The 21,055-nt window shown below is 40.3% G+C and overlaps 1 protein-coding gene across 6 annotated transcripts in view; it reads right to left on the reverse strand.

The window, feature by feature from the left end:
- DISC1 (DISC1 scaffold protein) overlaps window positions 1-21,055 on the reverse strand; it is a 203,624-nt gene that overhangs the window by 134,527 nt on the left and 48,042 nt on the right. For all 6 annotated transcript variants that reach the window (XR_015708756.1, XM_087776635.1, XM_087776632.1 and 3 more), the window contains 2 exons: window positions 4,620-4,770; window positions 1,147-1,276 (listed from right to left, as the gene is read on the reverse strand). Coding sequence is in view for 5 of the 6 variants with exons in the window: in XM_087776635.1 (XP_087632761.1) it covers window positions 1,147-1,276; window positions 4,620-4,770 (281 nt within the window). In the remaining variant the exon portion in view is untranslated. The remainder of the gene's footprint in view (window positions 1-1,146; window positions 1,277-4,619; window positions 4,771-21,055) is intronic.

Here is a 21,055-nt window from a genome sequence, read left to right on the forward strand (position 1 = left end):
TTTGCGCCTAGTATAACTACATAGGAATGAAGATTCACCTGGAGCAAGTATAAGAACATTAGCTGGCATGGAGTCTTAAGTACAGCAGTTTTCAGTTGAATAGCTTGAGGTGGCTGGCTGGACATCTAGATTACCAAAAATAGTTTTCTGGACAATAATAATGTTGAACTAGACTATGTCTCCTCTTATATGTTGATGAAATAAATCCAAACAATACAAAAGTGATGACTAGGATAGAAAAGACATTTCTTCATCTAAGTAAGATTTTGCAATGGTCATCTAAGATGCTTTTCTCCATTTCTTTCTAGTTTATATTTATATGTGCGTGTGTGTGTATACACACAGATGATTATACTATCAGATCCACCAAAGGAAGAAAAGTATCAAAAATAATGAGATTACAAGACAACACCACAGAAAAAAAGAAAACTAGACCTACTAGCTCTCTAAGATGTCACATTGCTGAGTGTGATCACCAAGGTTTAAAAGGAGGTGGAGAAAAGACTTATACTAGACAGTAAACTGAGATTTTTGAAGGACAGTGAAAAGAAAGAGATAGATTTTGCTTAAAAGGCTTGCAGATTTAAAATTGGACAGAAGCCATCTTAAAAACATTCCATTTGCCAAATTACCACATTGCGACATCACGTGTCGGTGCAAAGTTATTGTTGGCAAATGCCAACTGCTCTATGATGATTCCTTCATCCTTATGAAATGCATCAATCATCTTTCAGGAACAAAGGCTGGTAAATCATGTATTTATAGTCAATTCTAACCAGAAATGGATGAAAGATTACTTCCTTCAAAACTTTTTGTCTTCAAATAAGAACTTCTGAAGATCAGTGAAATATTAAAATGGCAAATTAGAACATAAAGACTACACTTAAAAAGATAATGAAGGAAGTTAAAGCACACACAAGACACTGAACCTTCTAGTTCTGCTTCTCCATAATGAGATTAACACAACTCCTGTGGCTGCCATCACCAATCATCACTTAGATTATCAACTGGACTACAGCCAAGGCTCTAATTGCTGCACAGAAGCAAAGTCACTATTACAATAAATTTATTTAATTCTATGTGACAGCTTACAAGCTTTTCTCCACACAGCACTGGTTCTTATAGACAATTTTGCAGTCCTGTTACCTGTAACCACTTCTTTTCTTGAAAAAGTTGGTTTCGTTTTGTGGCTGAAACCTGCGTCCTCTCCTGGTAAGTGGATCTCAAAAGTTTATGTTCATTTTCATGCCAAAGCTGGGTTTCTTCAGGTCTAAACCTTTGGAAAAAAAAAAAAAAAAAAAAAGAAAGAAAAAAGCTAAAAATTAGCGTTTTCGCTGAGTATCGATATCTCAAAGAGTGATCAGAATGCTACATGTTACCTTCAGAGTCATAACACTCCATCACCAGAGTGATTACATCTTAAATGGATACAGTTAGAACAAGAGATTTTTCTTTGGCATGTCTTCCTTTATTATCTCAAACATTTACACTGTTTTTACAACACGCTGAAGAAGGAAAAAGGAAAACTTGTATAGCTTCAGGCTTCCCCCAGCTTTTTCATATTTCAGAAATTTATCCATCACTGCCTTGAAAGAGACAAAACTAAGGCATGTAATTTCTATCAATACAGAAAAAAAATATCTCTTAGACAGAAGTTTAGAAACTTGCCAAAGCCATTTTTGCAGCTTCTGTCAGCTTTTGGAGACTACATTAGAGATCATCTGGAGTGTTTGGTCCACGATGCCAAATTTTACTTCTCTCTTGCACAGCAAGTTCTTTCAAAATCACAGTCAGTGGGATTCCTCACAGTGGTCTGTACAACCCTCAACTGTAAATCGTTGCATGATTGGACCCCAAGGTAATCAGTGCATTACATTAAGTGTCAAGTCTATAATCAGCCTCTCAGAATGCACCTGCAAACAATGCAAACCTATTTTGTCTTGCATGCTCCTGCATAAGAGGAGCATGCACGCTTGCAAGGCCTATTGCATTTCTGTGTCCAACTCCAGAGACAAGTGCGTGCATTTCCACATAAAGGGTACAGATGCATTTCAATATCTTGCTTTTTTTTGAAAACAAAACAAAACAACTCTGTCTCAAACAAAGGATGTTTCTGAAGCATAATTTCCCATGGTAACCTTGCAAAGCAAGTACATCCATGCCACATACAAAACATGCATCACAAGTCTGTTTTAAGCATGATTAATCACACAATTATGATCTCCATGCACAACTGTTGAACAAGTGTGTAGAACAAGAGGGTCCCGTCTCTTCTGCAGGACCATCAGAAGACAAGCATGCTTTGCTCCCTCTCTGTGGGCTGAAGAACGTACTGAAAAAGCAAAATAAAACCCTGGCACTAAAATAAATGGCATTAATACTTAAATAAAAATAGACATAATGAGATTGTAACTGTATTTCTGTAATAACAAAATAGATCAAAGAGACACCCATATTCCAAAGTGCTAGGCCACCACACGTGTAACCACACTTCCCAGCAGCTCGGAAGGAAAGATGCAGCTCTTACTAAAAGATGGTGCCGAGAGCTGTATGCAATAGAAAATTCTGAGCGGCTGGTGAAAATTTATGAAACATTCTAGAATAAACATTGGTTATTCTCATAACCTCCTTGGAAATCCTATCTGCATCTGCCTACTTGGTACTGAGGAAACAGACACAAGATCTCTCTGATCTCACCAAGCCTGGGTGATTGCACAAACACTGTATTGTTCCTAAGCTAAACATAACCAAACCTGGCTCCTACCACCTGCCTCCAATATCCTGTGTCAATACCAAATGCATTCACCTAAAAACTCATCTCATAATTTAATCAAGTAAAACAAAACCAGGCATGAATTTCAGTCTCATGTATTAAACGAATAACTGCCATACACACTTTTCGTTTAAAAAGTTATTTGCAAAAAGATGAGACTGGCTTGACAACAGTAAAACTGCAATGATCTGGTCTTCTGGGACTAGTCTGATCATCTTTTTATTTTTCCAGGTTAAAAAAAAAAGAAATCTTGGGTATATTGGTTTTGTTCCAATTCAAAAAGAAAATAAAAGCTGAGGCCTACAAATTTTCCTTGAAGAAGTGGTCATGTTTCACTCCCTGTACTATCTAAAAATACTGTTTGAACAAAAAAAATTTTAAACACCCCTATTGAAGACAAAGGGTACGCTTGCTGCATCAACAGGAGTCAGGCCACAGACAAAGCGATGTGAAAGGCTACAAGAATCAAGCAAGAAAAAGAAAGGGTGTCAGAACAACAACAGTCAAACTCAAGCTCAAAGAAAGGAGTGTGCACAAGACAGAAAAGTGAAGAGGGTATTCATCTGACCCTGAAGAATGGCACTACTCTCAGACCTGTGCAAAGAGAAGAGTTACAGATATAATCATCTAATGAACAGGAACACTTTCATAAATGTATACATTATATATACATAAAAATATGTATTTTATATATGATATATACATTCTATAGGAAAAAATAAGCAGACTATATATTTCAAGGATGCTTTAGTGACACAGTTTATATGACACTGAAGACAACATCACCTCTAGAGCCAAAACCATTACTACAAATTAATGCATAGAGAGAACACATCATAACGACAAAATACAGAATGTTTTATCCTCATCTTTAAGGAATGGTAAAACAGCTTCTTCGGGCCTCAGAAGGTAGAAGGAAACAGCTCTGAGGGAGGGCAGTTTGTTTTAAATCTGCCTCATTACTAAATACTATAAATAGAACCTAAAAATACCCTTAAAAGTCTCAAATTTCGCAATAAAATCCTATTATCTGTACTGATTTTATCTAATTTTCATGTATATCAAAAATTACACCCTAATGTATTGACTAGCACACTGCAGCCTTTATATGTACAAGCTAACAGAAAACAAAAGGTTTTTCTTCTTTCGTTTGTGGTATTACATTTGAGAATAGTTTCCAATACCTATGAAGAATCCTCTTACTTCTAACAATGGTAACCAGCAGCATAAGTGAAGAAAGACCTAGAAATAGAGACAACTTTTTCTTTTCTTCCTAATCTAACTACCTCCCTTGGGTCATCCAACATATCTCACATTCCCCCAGTCTTTGAAATTGTTATCCCTTCAAGAGAAGGCTGAGGATTTATTTTTGTGACTTTGTACAGTGCTGAGCACATTACTGCCACCTAACAAGTGACGCATAAAAGGAAGCTCCCAAAGATCTATGCATATCAAAAAAGAATCTGTTTTTACTTTATATTTAAAATAGCCTTTCATTGCCTGAAAAGCAGCATCAGAATTAACTCCATGGGGAACCATTGCTCAAGCTGCCTTGCTGTTGTATGCTCAAGCTGCCGAGTCAAGGATTCAATCCCCTTCCCACTCAACATCAGTGAGAAAAGTTCCATTTAATTCACCAGGTCATCACGATCAGTGTTTTTCATGGCAATTCTGAAAGAATTGTAGAAACAAAAAAAGGGGGGGAGGGGAATTTTCATAAACAAGCTCCGTATTGATATGTTAGAAAGTCCTTAAAACTCTTTAATAAAATTATTCATAAATTGTATTCCACGTTTTGAGAAAAACAGAAGCGTCATTTTACATAATAAGGAATCAACAAACTTACCGATGATCGGCAGCCCAGCGCAATGCTGCTTGAACTTGGGTAACAAACCTATCCAAAAAACTGCTAATTGAAGGATGCCTTGAAGGAAGCCGAAATTTTAAAGAATTTTTCTCTTTCTCCAGTTCTTCCAGTTTCCGTCTAAATTTATCAGCTAGAAATTAAATAACATTTTAAAAAAAGTTACTGAACAGTGATAAAAAGGTTCCATTTTACCTGAAGAAGAAAAAAGGTCAATCAACAAAAACCAAAAATCCACCTCACAGACGTTTCTTTCCCTTTTGATAAAATATATCGGTCTGTTTTGCTCAAGGATGAATTACTAAGACTACAGTGGAGAACATCAGATAACCAGGATGCTAAGCTACTTTCCTCTATGACAAGGACAAAACTGCAGGCTTCCCAGCACTTTCACAGACTTTTTATTTGGTAAGGCTCCAAAGAATTGGCTCAAAGTTATCATCTGTGCTCTTTTCCTAGAGTAACAGCTCTGAATTCAATTCAAAGAAAACTCCTACTCTTCACTGCTCCAGTTTCAAAACAATCTTAGATGGCAGTTATACATTTAAAGTCTGACCTTTTAAAAAATTGCATTGTTATTAGGTCAAGAACTGAAGAATCACATATGCTACGTCAGCAATATATTTCAGCAGAAAATGCATGTGCAATTATAGCAATTAAACAATTATCTCATTCCAGGCTCTCCTGAATTATGCTTACTTTATCATCCAACAAAAAGATTCACTTTCAACTTTAAATAAAAATAACAGTGGTCCTTAAGAGAGTGCTTTGACTCTAGCATAACTCTAGGAATTTCTTAGAGTAAGCACTTCTCTATATAAGTTAGTTGTTATTTTGTTTTCTTTCCCTGTGTAGAAAACAAAGGAACATAGTTCCAATTACAAATTATTATTTCTGGTACGTCTATTCTGTATAGTGCCAGTGTACTAGCAAAAATCACATACGTGACAGATAACAAGCCTGGCTGGTCCAAGCCAGAACACCTTTGATGATACATTAGTCAAATCAGAGTTTTGAGCTAGCCCACAAATGGAAAACCTTTACAGTTCAGTACTTTTCTCGTGACCTCGCTGCCTACAATTTTGTGTGATTAGCATTCCTTTCCTTCTAACATTTTCAATACAACATGTTACTATCAGAATAACATCCATCTGTGCATGCTTTTTACTGCTTATTTTCTTTCTTTATCCTCAAAGGGGTTTTAAGAAGAGGGGGTGTTTACGTTTGCTGGTCTGGTGAAATGATCCATTTTTACAATAAGCTATCATTAGCATTGATCTCCCTTCTGCTTCTGTGCCGCTGGGGTGGAATAAAGACACAGGACGTACTATTGAGACTAGATCTTCTCCCCAGGCCAGCAGACTGTTCCAGGGTAGTTAAAAACTCATGTTGTTGTTGTTATTAGGGTGCAAAACGCTGCCAAAAGGCTCTAGCGGAAATGATCACCAAACATGTTACTGCAGGGTCCAGGCCTTGCCCCAACAACCACATGTACATGTGTGCATACTCTTCCTGCAAAGAGAAACATCTTTTCAGCAGTGGAGGTGAACCATATCTGTGGTGTGTTTCCCAGGGACCACAGCTGAACAGATTCATCCTATCCCTATCACCACAAAGAACCTGGGATTTGGGCCCAGATGAGACTTCTGAGCCCATACTTTAACCAGAAAAAACATAATCAGCATTTGCATTTCGTGTGGAATTTCAAACACAGCCATCAAAAACACCACTGTTACAAACAGAAAAGCAAGGGCTGGTTGTGACCAATGACCACCGAATGCCAAAACACATGGAAGCACCTCCTTTTTACTCAAACCATTCACCATTGGGCTTCCCATGTTACCCAAGCGGGACTCGTGGCAACTCTCTACAGCCATTCAATGATGTTGTCATTGTTCTTCGACATAATTATGGTCACACAGTGCTTGTGCATTCAGTTGTTTCATCGTTCTACTCCTACCCATCCTGGCCCTAGAAACGGGCTATTTTGAGAAGGAAAAAGAGATGAGGGGATCCACGTGCCAGATCACACACTCTCATTAATTCTTGGCTGCATCGTCCTTTATATATTCCGGTCCACACAGAATTCAATTAGTTTCTACTAACAGACGTTTCTAAATAATTTGTTTCACTGGCATTTTATAAGTACTATTGCTGGCCATATCTGCTTGTCATCTCTCAGCACTAAATAATGGTTTACCCTTGCAGCATTGCGGTTAGGGGTTACATCTCAAGAGACTCCACCACCACTGAGCTGAACACCGCGGCACTCGGCTTTTAGGCTCCTCTCCTGAAAAGGAGACCCCTTGGTTTCACGTGGCTGATGTCTTCAGTGCATGGAGAGACCAAGGCACCTCAGTGCCAGCTGCGGAGCAGGGAACCATGCAAATAAGGCTTATCTCAGCCCAGCTTCCAGCACTACAGCTCAAGAGAGATCCGGATCAAGCAGAAGTAATGGAAATGATCACAAGTCTAGCAAATAGGACATGTGAAAAAGACAGCAATAAGCAGAGTTCCTCGATCTGGTGTGAGTAATTTCCAGTACTATTACATACCAGGAAGCAGCAAAGAAAGCGGTAATACAATGCTTTTCATCTCTCCCCAGAACCTGAGTCGCAGTAAAGGAGACGAGGAAAAACATTACAGATAGTAAAGCACTAACTGCTTGGGACAGCCAGGAAATCTCCACCAGTGTTGGTTTTCAGGTCAGACAAACAGCTCTCAGGAACAGCTCTGGCATAGTTTTTAAGGTCAAGGCCAGCAAGATCAAATGTTTTCTCCTGAGATCCCTTCTCACCGTATTTTGTAGGTTTTTCCAGCCAAGAAGCAGACATGGAAGGCCTTTGCTATCATAAGCCATCAGGCTCAAGGACACCCCTTTCTTTTACCTGCATTTTAAGTCTTTTAAGCACATTATTTCAACACAGAAAAGACCTTCACAGGATCCCAGAGCTCACTGATAGACTGAGATACCGAAAGAAAATACACACTCTCGGATACCTCCATCACACATAAAGGCTTAATACTTTGCTCCTCTGTCCCATACTTCACCTCAAAATAAGCCATTTAACACACAGCTTACATGCAAAAAGCAATCCCTCCTGTTTGATGTTCTTAAATGAAGGAACTTTAATGTATCCAACGCATACCGTTTTACAGACAAGCATTTGAAATAAGGCTTAATTCTCTTTACCAGCCTTTTATTTCACTGTCGTCTGTTGCTAGCTTGCTGCCTCGCAACAGTCCTGCAGATACCCTAGACGAAGCTTCTACTTCAGTACGAACGGCCAAAGTTAGTCCTTAAATTACCCTCCATCCCAACCTGTTACTGCCTGGTGTACTTCAGACATCCCACTCAATTTAAAGCCAACCCAGGCTACAGGCCTGGAAGATGCTGACTAACTGCTGTTCTCAATTAAACAGACAGCAGTCGGAGAACTGCATTGTCTCCAAAGATCATGTTTTGTAATAGCTTTGAGCGAAGGAAGCAATTTCCATAATTTTTAATTGACCATATGAGAACATCTGGCTACCTCTCTACTTTTTACATATTCTGATGTTGGTTTTATCCCCTTGAAGAGAAGGTTCACTTTATCAGAACTATTTATCATCATTTAAGAAACATTTAAGAAAATCACTACAGTAAGGGTAGAACCTCATTTGCTACATACTGCATATATTTATGTTTATTTATGTCTGTTCTTTGCTGATAGGTGGGAAGATGATCAATCATGCTATTCTACAAATTGCTGGACATTAAGGAAATGCTTCTTTACCTAGTTCAACTAGAGAAAAGAAAAAAAAAAATCACCAACATCTAACCACCACAAACTTCTCTTTTCTCTGGCTATCTATGCATTTGGCCTCCAAAATATACTGTGACAGAGAATTTAAAAATGGAATTATAAATTATATAAACACATACCCCATTTGGTAATTTTAAATCTAAAGTCTGATAATCTTATTAGGTGGGTTTTTTTGTTTGTTTGTTTTTGTTTTTTTTTTTAACTAGAAATAAAACAAAGCATTCCTTCTTCACTTTCCCTGCACATTAACAACTTAGGCATTGTCAGGTTCAAATTGCACCACTCATTTTCCAGGACAGAGAGACTTACATTAGCTAAAGCAATACTACAAAGGCTAGAAAGCGAGGAGTCTAATGCAGAGGTTGAATACGTGACTGAAATGCAGCTGGAAAACAGACTAGTAAAAAAGGTGTCTATAGCCCAAATACTAGCATTGGCTGCCTGAAAAATTACTTGCAGGAGAACATGCAGACCAATTAATATCCAAAATAGGGTATGTAAAGACATATACTGTGATCAGAAATGACGGTTTTACAAGCAACGAGTATGCATGTGCTCTTAATTTAATGATAAAATAATTAACCATTTAACAGTACCAAAAAGATACACAGTAGGAGACAGTCAATTCCTTGCAAGTCCTAACACACCAGATATGTGTAAAAAGGAACTCCAGATTACATTTGGATAGTTGAACGGGCAGCCCTTACCATGTGCTGTCTGGTCACTGGTGCAGAGCAAAACCTTTTCTACCTTCCATTCAGCCCGGCATATGGAAACCAACAAAATAAACCCGGTGCAGAGTTAAACTGCACACCCAGGCAAGGCTGGCCCCAAGAAGGCACGGGACTGGGGACAGACACTGGAAGAGCCTGTTGGAGTGACAGCAGCAGCAGCTGTACCCCAGAGCTGTGCCTACCCTTCCGACTACGTGGACCAACAGGAGCACATCTTCAGAGCAAAACAATTCAGCACTGAGCAACCACCATCTGCAGTTCAGAGGGTCTTAACTTCAGACTAGGTTCAGTGTAGTCCCATGGACCAAAGGCCAGTTAGTAGTTGGAGCCCCTCGGGTACACCGCCAGAGCACATCTTCAGACTTTGTTCCACCTGAAGAAAACCAGTCCATGCACTCCAAGACTGCTCTACAATGCAAAGCAAAGTACGGTAAACAGGACAATTGGGAGATTCCCTTCAAAGTCTCGCACACCTAATCTGAACCAAAATGCTATTTGGACAAGGGTCCTTGGAATACTTCCAGCAGTCAGTGGAAAAAGCAGCTCCTGGAAAGGCCAGTAAGCAGAGACTAAAGCTTTTCAAATAAGGCTATAAGCCCCTGGGTACCATAGCCAAGGATTCGTGTTCAGTTCATAAAAGGCTAGAGCATAATGGCTGCTAGAGCAAAATGCAAATGAAATTGCCACGCTTACCCACCACTTAATTTTTTTCCACTCCAACCAAAAAGGCAACTTTGTGAAATTCAGCACACAGCTATGCTCTTGAACTATCAAAACGACCTTGAGGAACAGCTGAGCAAATCAAACTCCTGGCTGCTGAGCATTCTTTGGAGTCAGAAGCAACTGCTACAGAAATTACCTCAAAAGCAGGAGGGCCAAAAGTCTGCAGTGTGCTACAACTCCATAATCCTTTGTTTTGTTTGTATTCCTCAGTTATTTGGCACTCTTAGTACAGGTGACAAACCCTTCTGATTCCTGCTTTACCCTACTGAGATGCTAGATGGATGTTTGCCTCCGATTCTGGTGCTAATTCAAATTAAAAGACTAGTTACCTGAAGAGTACAAGAGAACAGGTCTCCTGCATTCCCAGCCAAACTCAAGGCGTCAGAGTAGCCAAAACGCACACCGATGACATGATGTCACATTTGATGCCGCAAGCTTCCCCTACTGCAGGTGACATCAGCTGTCTACCACCTCTCCACTCCTTTTTCTTTCCTAGCAGCGAGAAACCAGTATACACAAATCGGGCGGGGGAGGAAAGCGAAGGGAACCTAGTACTCGAAATAGTCCCTGTGAGAGAAGCAACGGAGAACAGTGTCTGAAGGATTTCTTACAAGAACTGCTCAGGCAGACTCTCTGCCTCCCAGCAAGCTCTGCAATTCCCCCCATCAGTCCACACCAGCTACAAGCCAGGAAATTGCTGTGTCCTTAAAACATATATAACATTTCAGAATCTAATGTACCGAATGTCAGTGTTGCAGCAGAGTTGGGAAGTCTGAAAGCCTTAAAAAATACAAGAACAAACACGTTTCAGCTGTTACGCTTCTTATAAGAAGCAGCTTGACACATTGGCAGATATTGATTTTTCCCCTCTAATTCATATTGAACTTAAGAGCATTCAATTTAGGCTTTGAACAAAAGCTAAACTCTCAGAAGTTTCACTGATGCTTCCCCCAAAGCACAACGCCAAGTTTCCCACCTACAGTTTACATCTTAACACTGAAAAATCTATGCTGTATATGAAACTTCTTCCCAGAAGGGCGCTAGTGCAAGCCTAGCGTAGACTTCCAGCATAAATTTTGACCAGTGCCCCTATTTCGTAAAACATCCATAGCAGCAACACCGCTGACAGACTGCCGCTCAGATCTGTAACGTTCTCTGTCTCTCAGCAGTAACTAAACACAGTAGTGATTTATGGGCACAAACCATAGGACTCAGCGGGTTTTGTGAGGGTGTAGGTACAGTTACTCTCAACGTCAGCAGGAAGATTAGCAAGAAGCGGCAGAGCCAGAAAGGTTCTTCCAGCACACCTCTGGGAAAGGAGGGGGGTGAGAGCCCAGCAGGAAACGTCAGAGTCCTGACTTGGGTGATTAATCTCTTAAGTTACTTGGCCAGCGTTACAAAAATTTTGCTTTCCCATGTTTCTTTCTCATTACCACCTGGCAATGATGTAGGCTATCCTCACAGCTGTTCTTTCTGGGCTGAGTTTAAGGCGCATCAGGACTATCTGGATAAACCTACATCACAATTTCCTGTAACATGACTATCCTGAAAGCAAAGTAGTTATTACTTGCCACTATCATCTCACACAGGAGCCTCCAATGCAGCCTCCAATCGTACTAGGCTCAGACAACAGAAAAAAAAAAATCCTACTCCAATAAGTTTACAATCAACAAAACAAATAACAGCCAAAAAGACAAATGGAGAGGACAAAGCATCAGACGTACAATATGGGTGAAAATGATGTACAATAATTTCAGTGTACCAGAAGCAGCATAATCTCCACTGCTCTTAATCTGATACTTCTGAAAAACATTAAGTTTTTATAGTACTTTTAATAGCAAAGTTTTTAATAGTAAGAGCTTCATAAGTATTTTACATTACAGCATAAACTAACCACTTCCATAATTTTCTAAATGCTGGAGAAATTACATTTCTTGAAGTGCCTGACATGCATAACAGTTGCTGAAACAGCAGGCAATTTTGTGTATGTGGCAACCCCTTACTCATCTTTGTAATTGCACTAAAATAAAGGTACAATTCTATATGGGGTCTATCTCATATAGTCTTCATCTTCAGATTTGCTGCATTTGTAAATTCCTTTGAACAGCACAAGGGGTTTAATGCATAGGCATTTTTGGAGACATCATTTCTGTTTTAGTCAAGACACAATACAAAATAAACAGTGCCCTGTTGACTGTTTGCTTTTCATATTCTTTCATAAACATCAAATTTCCAATGAAACCACTGAGATGCCTACATTTCTAATATGACTTTACAGTAAAAATAATTTACAATAGCATTGAAAGATACATTAAAGGAAAAAACAAGCTGATTGCTAGTGTACTTTATTTGATATCAACATTATTTTGTAAGCAGTGCTGACAGTACTGTCACTACATATGAAATTGTACAGAAATAAAAGAAAAACACGTACCGCTCATTCCAGGCTGAATCTGCATTTTTTAAAAAGTAAGGCTATGCAGCACAATGGCACAGATCCCTATTCTGAATTAAATTCTACTCTTAAAAAGATCCCTCAAGACAAGGAAGCTAGCAGAAATCAATGCAAAGCTCCTTGGCTTGCAATATAGCTCCTTCTTTTATTGGAGATGGTAGAGGAAGAGCCTTGGTAAAGGTTTCCAATCAGCACAGTTCACATACATGAACAACTGTCAGCTATATATTAATGTTGACTGGGGATGATTCAACCCCAGCTCACTATGTCCCTTTCCTTGTTCCAGGAATCTCTAAGCCAACATCTGCCTTTCTTCACTGCCCCTGAATAAATGCCATGGGTTGATTAGAAGACAGGCCAGTCAATTAACAGTGAAACAATGCAATACTCTACAACTAATTTCATTACATTGTGAGATACTGGTCATTTTTATAAAGCAAGTTCTAAATACTCTAATAAGAAATGAAAAAATCTGATGGACTATATCTGGGCTTTTATATGAAGGATTTTATGACTAGAGACACAGATTATGTTGGGATTTTTTTGTACCAGGCTCTATTTAAGCACATATTGTGAATATAAAGCGCTTTGTTCCAGCTGTCAAACACAGAAAAGGCTCCTTTGTTATTGCCTAACCTGAATATATTGAGAATACCATCCTAAAGGACGCTGTTTGAAAGATTTTTTTTTTTTTTAAGTGATAGAAGTCCAAAACTAGTACAGATAATATATGAAGTGTTCTGCAAAGGTTTATCTTCATACTTTTAAGAGCCATGCGGTAAAAATGCACAACAAAGCAGCACAAAGTCCAGGCTAAGAAACACCAGTGAGTAGCTATAGAGTTGCTTTAAGTTGAAGTTTGAAAGAAAATAGCACAGATTTTAAAATGTGGTGTATACTAAATTGTGCAATGTTCCCCAAGGACTGTAATATGTGAAGAAATTGGCTTGCAGTTCTGCTTAAGCCACCAGCTACAGATCAGCACCATCAAAACCAAAATGCAATTAGACAACATTATCTTCCTTCTGTGACAAGGCACGCTGATGAAAAGGCATCAAATATTCTTTCTTACAGAATGGATATGCCACACAGAGAACTATAAAGAGAATATAAATATGTGCACACAACCCCAAACCAATTGCTCTGAAAACTGCAGTGGGGAACTCTACAAGGAAACCTGAAGCTTTGCCCTAGAACAAAAAGGGAGAAGATAAAGGAAGTCTTCGTGGCAACTGAGCTGAAAAAAGCACATCCATTCATTATAGACGAGTACCTGGATGCCAGAATTTTGGTTAAAGAAAATCTTTTTTCTTCCTCTCTTGTTCCCTGCATTCCCCTTCGTGAGTTCCCACAACAGTGCTCAATGTTTTCTCATATTTCAGGTCTCCACTCTCACATTTAGCAGTCTATATAATCTCAAACACATACATCTAATTTCCTCTTTCATTGTTCCTTCCTTATGCCCAATGCTCTTCAAGAACTAAGACTTCACCCTCGAATTAAGCCGATACCCTTCCCAAGCACTCCGGATCAGTCGATGCAAAACCAAAAACTGTTTAAAAACTACTAAAGATGCTAGCTTAGTTCAGCCTAGCCACATTTCCAATTTCCACCATCCATCACTGTTCTAGCACCCAGAAGTTACGCTGTTCTACTTCATCCAGAAAAGGCCACATTCTAAGAAAGCATGCAACAAGAGAGAACAGTTTACAACGCTTGTAATTTGTTCTCAGACTGTTTTGCCTGCCATAAGTCAAAAATCAATTCACAAATTTTAAAATTTTATAGACTCGTAGAATGGTTTGGGTTGGAAGGGACCTTTCAAGGTCATCTGGTCCAACCCCCCCTGTAATGAGCAGGGACATCTTCAACTGAATCAGGTTGCTCAGAGCCCCATCCAGCCTGACCTTGAATGTTTCCAGGGATGGGGCATCTACCACCTCTCTGGGCAACCTGTTCCAGTGTTTCACCACCCTCATTGTAAAAAATGTCTTCCTTCTATCTAGTCAGATCCAGTAATTTCCACCAGCTCAAGCAATCTGACTTCAATGACAAAGGAAATCATTTAAACACAGAACAGTTGCTGACTGTTAATATCTGGTGACTTATTTCCTGCCCTTCCCTTTGAACTTGGCCTCACGAACCAATTTCCTCTCCTCAGAAACTCACAGGCACCCTTACACCTCTGTTTCTCCCCCCTCTGTTTCTCTGCCCCTTCATCCTCTTCCCTTCCCACACCCTCCACCTCAGCTAGCATCTGCTTCTTCAGTCTCCTTTCTTTCCCCAATGTGATTAGGTTCCTCCTGGATTTCTGCTGGACTTCGAATTACACTGCCAGATTTACACAGAGGCCTCCATCAAAACACCTTTTTCCCCCACCACACTCCAGAATGTAAACAAAGGTTAGAATAAAATTAACTTTTGATAGGGCACAGAAACACAAAAAAAGGCAAAATAAAGCTTTTTAGCTATTTGACCTACACATGCTGTTTATTTGGCTTACATATACAAATACCAAGATCTTGCCTGTTTCCTAACTGCCATCTTCAACATTGCTTTCCAAAGACTGCTCTTGGTACCAGAGCATACACAGGGTAAACACAAAACAATTTAAATAATTTTAGGCAGTGACAACTGTAGTTGGATCCTGCAACTCTGGAAGGCAAAAAAAATATAGACTATCAAATGTAAATGCTGTAAACCCTTTTTTTCCCCCCAGAAACTGTATCTCAAGCACACTTTTTCTAATTTATCCCCAATTTCAAAACATTGAATATTTCTTGACATTCCCAAAATGGCACCAAATTCTGTAAAAAATTCAGAAAGTTTGTGGGGTGCAGAGCACCGTGCAAAGTAAACCTCTCTACAGAAACAGGTTCTCACACTGAACTGGAACAAAGCCACATCTCATTGCAAGAGCCTCAGAGGAGGCACTTCCTCTGTTATCAAGTTGTACTTCGTATCAGCAGCTTCGCGGCAGCACAACGTATCGCCCCGCAAGGCACTACTTTCTGCCAAAGCGCTGCCCTGAAACAAAGACTTCTCCAGCTCCCTACGCACACGTTACAGCCCTCGCACTACCTACTTACTGCCATGAATTGTTCCACCGTGTGAAAATGAGAAGACCTTCCCTTAACTGGCACAGAAACTCAAGGAAGACAAATAGCCCCAAGCAGTCTTTAAGTGTTTTCTAAATCTTCCAAAACAGATTCTTACACATTATGTTGCTGAGCAGCTGTGTTTTCACAAGTAGCTTAGACCAGCTGCCTACAAGCAAACAAAGGTCCCAGGTATCCCTGTTAGATAATGACTCCATACTGGAAGTGATATACTTTCATGGACTGCTGTTTATTTAGATCCATCTAAAAACTAAAACAAACAAACAAACCAACCAACCCAGCTCAGCAGGTTCTTATTCTAAAAATTACTTTGGTTTGCTGAGCTATTTCCCCTTTCATGGCCTGCAAACCTCTGTTACGGAAGATGAGCAAATCTAACACGCGTCCCTTGAAACAGTAGCTGTGTGTTCTGCATGTGAGGAACAAAGCCCTGCAAAACTCAGATTTCCACCACAGCACAGTCATTTATAAAGTATCCAATCCATACCGCACGACAATAGGGTGCAAAGCAGAGCTGGCAATGCAGGGGCACCACCCCTCTATATCCATACCAACGCATTGCAGTAGTGGTAGAGTTGATGTACCTGCCTAATTCAACCCCTTATGGAGCCTTCCAGACACAATGAAGGTGGCAATTTTGACAGGCTTAATCTTGGATTTGCCCAGGGAGCAGGGGGGGACAAATACAAGGCAGGCAGCCACCCACACTATGTGTGGTATGGTCAGAAACACAGGAAACGCTTAGATGACTCGTGCAAAAGTCCAATATCCTACAAACAAAGCGTTCTAAGAGTATCTCAAAATTCTCCGTTTTCCCACCCTCACTCATACACCAGCATTTGTACAGAATTTCTTGTAGAATTATCATAGAATCATAGAATGCTTTGGGATGGAAGGGACCTTTCAAGGTCACCTAGTCCCACTCCCCTGCAATTGGCAGGGACATCTACAACTAGAGCAGGTTGCTCAGAGCCCCATCCAGCCTGTGCTTGAACGTTTTCAAGGATGGGGCATCTACCACCTCTCTGGGCAACCTGTGCCAGTGTTTCACCACCCTCATCGTGAAAAATTTCTTCCTTCTATCTAGTCTGAATCTACCCTCTTTTAGCTTAAAACCATTACCCCTTGTCTTATCGCTATTAGCCCTGCTAAAAAGTCTGTCCCCATCTTTCTTATAAGGCCCCTTTAAGTATTGAAAGGCCGCAATAAGGTCTCCCCACAGCCTTCTCTTCTCCAGGCTAAACAACCCCAGCTCGTTCAGCCTTTCCTCATAGCAGAGCTGTTCCATCCAATTATCAATAGCTCAAGAGTATTATAGGAAGAAAAACAACAGTAAAGAGTTGTTTGATTTCCCTGCAGGGAGCTCACAAAACAACCTATCCATCTGCTATGCATAAGAAAGACTAAAGTGAACACATGAAAGGAATTAATGTACAACACCTCACCAGCATAGGTATATTTTCCTTATTGCTCGTTCCCATAAGGCTCTCAAAACACTGAACACTTACTAAACCATCACAGGATCCTGCAAATTTTAAACATAATGTTAGAAAAAAATTAAAGGGGGAAAAAAAAAACCAAACAAAACAAACCTAGGAGTAGTTACAGGCATAAGCAAGACAGCCTATCAAGAGTAACTTTTCTTAGTCCACAGTTTCTTTTTATGCATCTACACATACCTACATTTTCAGGCAAAAAAAAAGCAGTAGAGATATACACAGCACAGTTTCATGGAAATGGTTCTACCCAGGACCAGGGAAGTGATCGTCCCCCTGTACTCGGCACTGGTGAGGCCGCACCTTGAGTACTGTGTTCAGTTTTGGGCCCCTCACTACAAGAAGGGCACCGAGGTGCTGGAGTGTGTCCAAAGAAGGGCAATGAAGCTGGTGAAGGGTGTAGAGCACAAGTCTTACGAGGAGCAGCTGAGGGAGCTGGGGTTGTTTAGCCTGGAGAAGAGGAGGCTGAGGGGAGACCTTATCACTCTCTACAACCAGCTGAAAGAAGGTTGTAGTGAGGTGGGGGTCGGTCTCTTCTCCCTAGTAACAAGTGATAGGGCAAGAGGAAATGTCCTCCAGCTGCGCCAGGGGAAGTTTAGGTTGGATATTAGGAAAAACTTCTTCACCAAAAGGGTGGTCAGGCATTGAAACAGGCTGCCTAGGGAAGTGGTTGAGTCCCCATCCCTGGAGGTATTTAAAAGACGGGTAGACATGGTGCTTAGGGACATGGCTTAGTGGTGGACCTGGCAGTGCTAGGTTAATGGTTGGAGTTGATGATCTTAAGGGTCTTTTCCAACCTAAATGATTCTATGATTCTACGGCTATGCCAGGTGGCTTCAAGTCACACTCTGCTTATTCTCTCACAAGCACCAATTCTACAGTGCTGCATTACAGGATCTCAAACGAATAACCAGATTTCTTTCAGCTTCTAGGTCCTCTGCCTGTAAAAATGTAGATAGTAACAATTGCTCCACAGGGGCCTCATTAGGCTTAATTAACACCTGTGTGAGATCTTCAGATAAAAGGACTGCTGTAATTACACCACCTGAACTGCTTCTTGCATAAGAAACCTTGTATTATCCCTTTCATAATTTGACCTTTTCTTAAAGGTTAGCGCCCTTTATGTTCTTTTACAGGACTCTGTTCCCTATAAAAGACTATTACCTCTTGGAGTCACCTCTTAATTTTCTAATTTCAAAAGCAGATAAAGCCCAGCTTCTCTCTCCTATTTGAACAAAAGGGATTCTGGCATTGTTTGGTGGTTTGTTTTTTTGGCGGGTTTTGTTTTTTTTTTTTAATCATTGTTCCCCTACCTTCCTCCCTTTCACACGCACGCACTTTACTTTTTTCACATTTATGATATTCTTTTCATCCTGGCTCTGCAGCTGTCCCCACTGTCCCAGCACAGAGCTTCTGGAAGTGTTTCAGGCGTAAGAATTATCCCCCAAGCACACAGGGCAGCGGGCAGGGCTGCCCAGGAGGATGTCGGCAGAGGTCAGTGGGGAGAAGACCAAAAGGCTCTTTAGGAAAGTTCCGCAGCCCTTTAACTCCACTTGGGTCCCCATTCAGCAAAGCAGTTACAAATGAGACAACATCCCATCGACCACCAAATGCAGTCAGAGGCCCGTTGGATTGCATTCGCATAGGAACAGCAGAGCTCGCACAACAACAGCCGCTGCAAAGAAGCCCGACCTCCTCCAGCATGCAGATCCACAGAACAGCCTCTCGCACGTCCAACCTGACTGGAGCACAGCAGTGCCAAGGCACCTTCATTGGTCTCCACGCTTCACGCTACTAGACTTTAAAATTTTAAATACAGGCACACTGCCTTCTTCCAGCCTGAGCCCATGAAGTTTCACTGCCTCCAGCAGCCTCTCCACCTGCTCATCAGAGCCTCCTCAGGCTGGAAATGAAAGGTGCCAGACCAGTATGTGTTGACTTGAGAGCCAGGTGAAAATCAGAGCCAGGAAGGAAGGGGAAAGAGGAGCAGAGTGGGACTCTGATGTGACTTGGCCTGCAGAGACAAGAGCAAGAGCACCTACTAGAAACCAAGCTTGGAGAGAGGGGTTTGGCTATTGCCATGCTCTCCAGAAGGGGTTCAGAAAAGCAGGTGCTCCAGAAAGGATAAGGGATTTGCCATTTTAATATGAATGCACATACAAAAGACAGGATGTCTTTCAAGCGTGATCCTGTTGTAGGCCCCAAAATTGCAACTCACCAGACGTGGGTTCTGCTTCCAGCCCTGCAGCTAAGCTTTCTACACATCTCCTGCAAACGTGTAAAATAAGTGCATTAAAGCCTACTGTCTTCTGTAGCATGCGTTAACTACAAATGAAAACACTGCAAGAAATATGTTTTTATTAGCATACAGCTCCACATTAACTAATCGCTACCTTCTTCATGAGTTACAATTAAATAGTATTGCTACAATAATGAATCGTGCTATGAATTTCACTCTATGCCAGTACACCCACACCTCCTCAATAGTTTTAATACGTGGTTTTACCATAGCAAAATAAACATTTCTATCCAGCCTCCCACCTTGATTCTGTCCAGCAGCATCCCCTTCTATTGATATTGTTTGAGCAGTATGCCTTTGAAATAACGAGTAAGGATTATATTAATGTGTCCAAAGAGCAACCTCTATAAATAATTTCTTCTTCCTTCCAAATACCTCCTGCAAATGCAACAGAAGATAGCTACTTTCCCCTCCCACACCCATTCAGCTCCTTTTTAGTTTACCTCAACTGGACAGTTTGAGAAGAACTGTAGTAAAATATGTAGGTCAGACAGATGGTATTTGCTGCTCTTTTATCAATCCTGCTGCTCAATAGTTTTAAAAAGCCATGATAATTCATTACTTGAATAGTTTCAGATAGATCCTGGGTTCCACTACAACTTTGTGTTAGCCATTTTGCAAGAGGAATTATTTTATTTACAGGAAGTATCAGAACCTTCAACCAGGGCAGAAAGGGATACTGGATTATAACAAGACACATGAAATAACTGACTTTTTGTTCTTTGCTTTTAAATTTCTCCTCAAAAAGCACAATCCTCACCCTGCTTTACTTCAGATTGAAGAACAGCTGTCCTCTGCACTTCCCAGCTGGAGCAGAGGGGCAGGGACAGTTTAGCCCTCCTTTACAGTTCTCTTTACACTATGCACCCTCGCCCTAAGGCATGTTCATAGCTCCCCATTCCTCCCCACACCCAGAACTTCTCTCTTCCCAGAATTATATCTGACCATTATTTCTTTAATATATTAATAAATAACCAAAGAAACTACTCATACCTATACATATACACACACTCATACATATATACACACGCACACATTTCTTTGGGGGAGGGTGCGTCTGTATCTATATATATATACACACACATGTATACTCACACATACATCCTCCCATCCTCTTGGGAGACGTCTTCCTCATCATATACTGAAAACTGTTTATCTGACTTTTATTCCTCTTCCTTTTATAGACAGGTGTTAAAGACAAGAAACAAGGTTAAAATAGAGAAAACCATTGTTGTTTGGTTACAGAACAAAGAGAGGAAAAAAGAGTTAAACCAATAGATTTTACTCTGAAATATCACTATTTGATGACTGTTTTGCTAGCATCTCGGTTAATCAGTGTTCAAATTGCAATTTAGGCAGCGGTTGTTTCTAAGCAAGATGTTCCTTGGTGATGGAAGATATGCAAATAACTTTTATCATGTTATTTACTAGAGGCTCCACTTTTCAACACATATCTTCTTTCAAACAATAAACTCCTGTCAAGTTAGTGTTCCATCAGATCTGTCAATTGCAACTCATTTGGTGCTACAGGACAAGCCAACACATTGCATAAAGGTCAAGTGGAAAAATGTCACTTCCGCTACATCAGTAACATAAATTGGTAAAGGTCACTCCATCCAATAATTGCTACTACAAAAAAATAAAACTTTGTTGCAATCTACATGATGGAGTGGGGAAGGGGGGAAGGCAGTTCAAGTCCTCCTTTTTTTTTTTTTTTTCAAGATACAACAAACTAACATTACTGTCATTTTCTTGCAGCCTATACAGTCTAATGAGAACAGCTTAA

This window comes from Nipponia nippon, unplaced genomic scaffold (genome assembly GCF_047370975.1).
Source record: "Nipponia nippon isolate SJK-2023a ecotype South Korea unplaced genomic scaffold, ASM4737097v1 scaffold_4, whole genome shotgun sequence".
In the NCBI taxonomy this organism is placed as follows: Eukaryota; Metazoa; Chordata; class Aves; order Pelecaniformes; family Threskiornithidae; genus Nipponia; species Nipponia nippon.